This window comes from Mus pahari, chromosome 8 (genome assembly GCF_900095145.1).
Source record: "Mus pahari chromosome 8, PAHARI_EIJ_v1.1, whole genome shotgun sequence".
NCBI classification, from domain to species: domain Eukaryota; kingdom Metazoa; phylum Chordata; class Mammalia; order Rodentia; family Muridae; genus Mus; species Mus pahari.
Genome location: NC_034597.1, coordinates 13,634,017 through 13,637,031, shown reverse-complemented (window position 1 = coordinate 13,637,031; position 3,015 = coordinate 13,634,017). Strand labels below are relative to the sequence as shown.

The window sequence follows — 3,015 nt, the reverse complement described above, 5'->3', positions numbered from 1 at the left end:
TGTGTGTGTGTGTGTGTGTGTGTGTGTGTGTGTGTGTGTGTGTGTGTGTGTGGCCGTGCATGTAAGGTCATAGTACAACCTAAAGATCAGTTTTCTCTTCTGCTTTTGTTTTGTTTGTTTGTTTTTTCAAGAGAGTTTCTCTGTACTAGCCCTGGCTGTACTGAAACTCACTCTGTAGACCAGGCTGTGGCCCCAAAGTCACAGAAATTTGCCTGCTTCTACCTCCAAAGTGCTGATATTAAAGGTATGTGCCACCACACCCAGCTCAAAATAAATCATTTTAAAGATTTTTTTTTTTTAAAGAAGAATCTAGGACTGGAGATGTGCCCAGTGGTAGCATGCTTCCTTAGCATGCGGAAGTCCTGGGTTAGAGTTCCAGCACCACGTTAATTAATTATTAAAAGATCTATCCGAAAGTAGAATAGTGGTTTACTGGAATATTAACTGGTAAGCAGTTAAAAGGAATATCTTCTAATGGTCTCTACTACACAGTAGCAATGGGTGATAGCCACTGTGAATTGTGTGGTTCAGAACAGCCAACAGAGAGGACTGGAAGTCTCTAGCACAAGCAGCTAAATGATAAGTATTTACTATGATGATACACCAACCCTACTCTTCTGATCATTACACACTATATACCTGCACTGAAATATTATATTGCATCCTATTAAATGGCTATCTTTCAGAAAAGGAACTGCCTGTTAGAATTGTACACATTGAAGGTGCTGCCTCTCACAGTGGGCTCTCTTATAAATTGTGTGAAGCAGATGCTAGCAAAACAGTCCAGCCCCAGAGCCAGATGGTGTAGAAGAGGAGAGAGTAACACCCTGAGCTACTCTGGAGCCTTCCTAGCTCCTCTGGATAGTTTATCTTGAAATACTGGGCAGGGCTCAAAAAAAAAAAAAAAATTAAGAAGAAGAAGAAGAAAAAAGTCTTACCCACAAGCCAGCAGATGCCCCTGAGCTCTGTGAAGCAGGCTTCATCAGGGGTACAGGAAGCATCAAGTCTTGAGGAGGACAAGATAAGAAAAAGGAAGTCTTGGGAAGTTTCAACCTCGCTGTCAAGTTCTCTAGGAACTTGGAAGAAACTAAGCGCAAAGAATGTTGGGACCAGAAATGCAGAGACCACAGTGTGTGTGTGGGGGGGGGGGACCCTGATTCATAGGCAGATGCATGAGGGGCAGGACCCCCTTCCCATGCATGCATCCCTCTTTCTAGGAAGCCAAACTCACTCCCAGAAGCCCCTATACCCTGGGTTAAAATAAGATCCTCATTTTCTGGCCACTCCAGGGAGGCTGAAAGCAGCCTGGCAGGCTCACTGCTGAACTCTGGACTTGTGCCTGTCTGAGGCTCCAGGCAGAGCCAGGGATCCCAGGAGGTTAGGTCATTAGGGGCAGCAGAGAGATGGTAATTCAGCTCATTTCCATCAACACCTGCAGGGTGCCTGGTGCATAGTAGTCACTCAATAAAGGTATTCAGTTGAGGAATGAACTACCAGACTCTGATTTAAAAAAAAAAAAAAAAAAAAAAATGAAGTAGCTTGGTAGGGTGCACCCAGCAGGCATCTGTGTTTCCTGTTGGTAAAATTCTTAGGCCTCTGAGGAACAATTCCCCTATCCCTGATGCTCTGCGCCTAAAGGGGGAACTTTCACCCTGTTTCCCTAAGGTGCGGAACTTGGCAAATGAGAGTGCTGGCTTCATGGGAGGCAAAGCAAAAGAGAAACTTTACTTTTTATTCAGCAGATACAAGGTCCCTGCTCACCCTAGTTCACCAGAGAGCTTACCACAGGGCTGAAAACCAGCACTGCAGGGTGTCTACCATCTACCATCGGGTCTTGCCATGCCCTAGTGACACCTCTTCAAGAGCCAGAGTAAAACTGTAGGCCTCCACCCTGGGCCTCCACCAGCCTTGAAAAGGAACATCATTGTGAAGCCAGAGCTCCTCCAGCCCCCCCGCCAGGCGACACTCTGTGGTTTTCACTGTGGCTCTGGTGACTCTGTGCACTTTGCTGTCATGCCCCCCTCCCTTTCTTCCATGTAAATGTATCTGAGCATTTGCACAGTTGCCTGGTATCAATAGGTAAACGGTTGCATATTAAAACATTTTTCTTACACCCCAAAAGTTCTTCTAAAACCCGCATTGTGAAAGAAACTGAACCACTTTTGGTGAAAATATGAGCCACCAGCACTGGGTCGCGTGGAGAAGTTAGTCCTTAAGTGTTAATCAGTGTGACTCTAAGGACAGAGGGAGTTGGGGGATCTCAACTGCTTATCACACCACTACAGAGTGTGCCAGGATTAAAAGAAGAGCCTGGCCCTTCTTCAACTTGGAGAAAGTGTGGGTACTTGGCACACAACACCTGCACATGCAACCCTCCTCCCAGGGAAAGGGCGCTCACCGTGCCCTACTGTCCCTCCCATCCCCAACTGGATCGGGACTCACTTGGGCTCACTTGGACCGACTTACTTGAGTTCCACTGACCATGAGCCCAGCCATTGTGGCAGGGACCCAGCAGGCGGGCGGCACTGAGCAAGGTGGCGGGCGGCGCAGTTCCGCACTGGGCGGTCAGCTGACCAGCGGAAGCCCTAGAAGCCAGACGGCCACCAAGAACTGCGCGCAGCAGCGCTGCCGCCGCTGGCTGGCTCAACCCGGTGCACGTGAACCTGCACCTCCTGGCAGCTCGCAGCGGGTGGCCCGCGGCGCTGCACCCAGCGTGGGAACCCCACGCGACTACTCCTCTCTCCTGCCCAGTTCCTCTACGACCCCTGCTCCCCCAAGAGGTGCCCCTTCCAGAATCCAATGCCCAGAGCTTTATTGCATTCATCAGACTCAGGCTTCGGGGTGAAGGGGGTTCCCATCGTGGACGTGTCATCAGAGTTGCTGTTAGTTCCCCGGCTCAGAACTGGGCCTTCCCAGAATTTCACAATCTAGGTTACATAACCGCCCTCAACTGCTGGCAGGAGGGGCCTCTTCACTCAAAGTCCCCAGTAAGTCTAAAAAGTGTAAGCTAGCTAA

At 49.2% G+C, this 3,015-nt stretch overlaps 1 protein-coding gene across 1 annotated transcript in view; it reads right to left on the bottom strand.

The window, feature by feature from the left end:
* The window catches only part of Lrmda (leucine rich melanocyte differentiation associated), a 1,022,231-nt gene extending 1,019,568 nt beyond the window's left edge, over nt 1–2,663 (bottom strand). Inside the window, exon 1 of the mRNA XM_021203463.1 lies at nt 2,467–2,663. Within this exon, the coding sequence (XP_021059122.1) occupies nt 2,467–2,496 (30 nt within the window). The 5' untranslated portion in view covers nt 2,497–2,663. The remainder of the gene's footprint in view (nt 1–2,466) is intronic.
* Nucleotides 2,664–3,015: the final 352 nt, after the last annotated feature.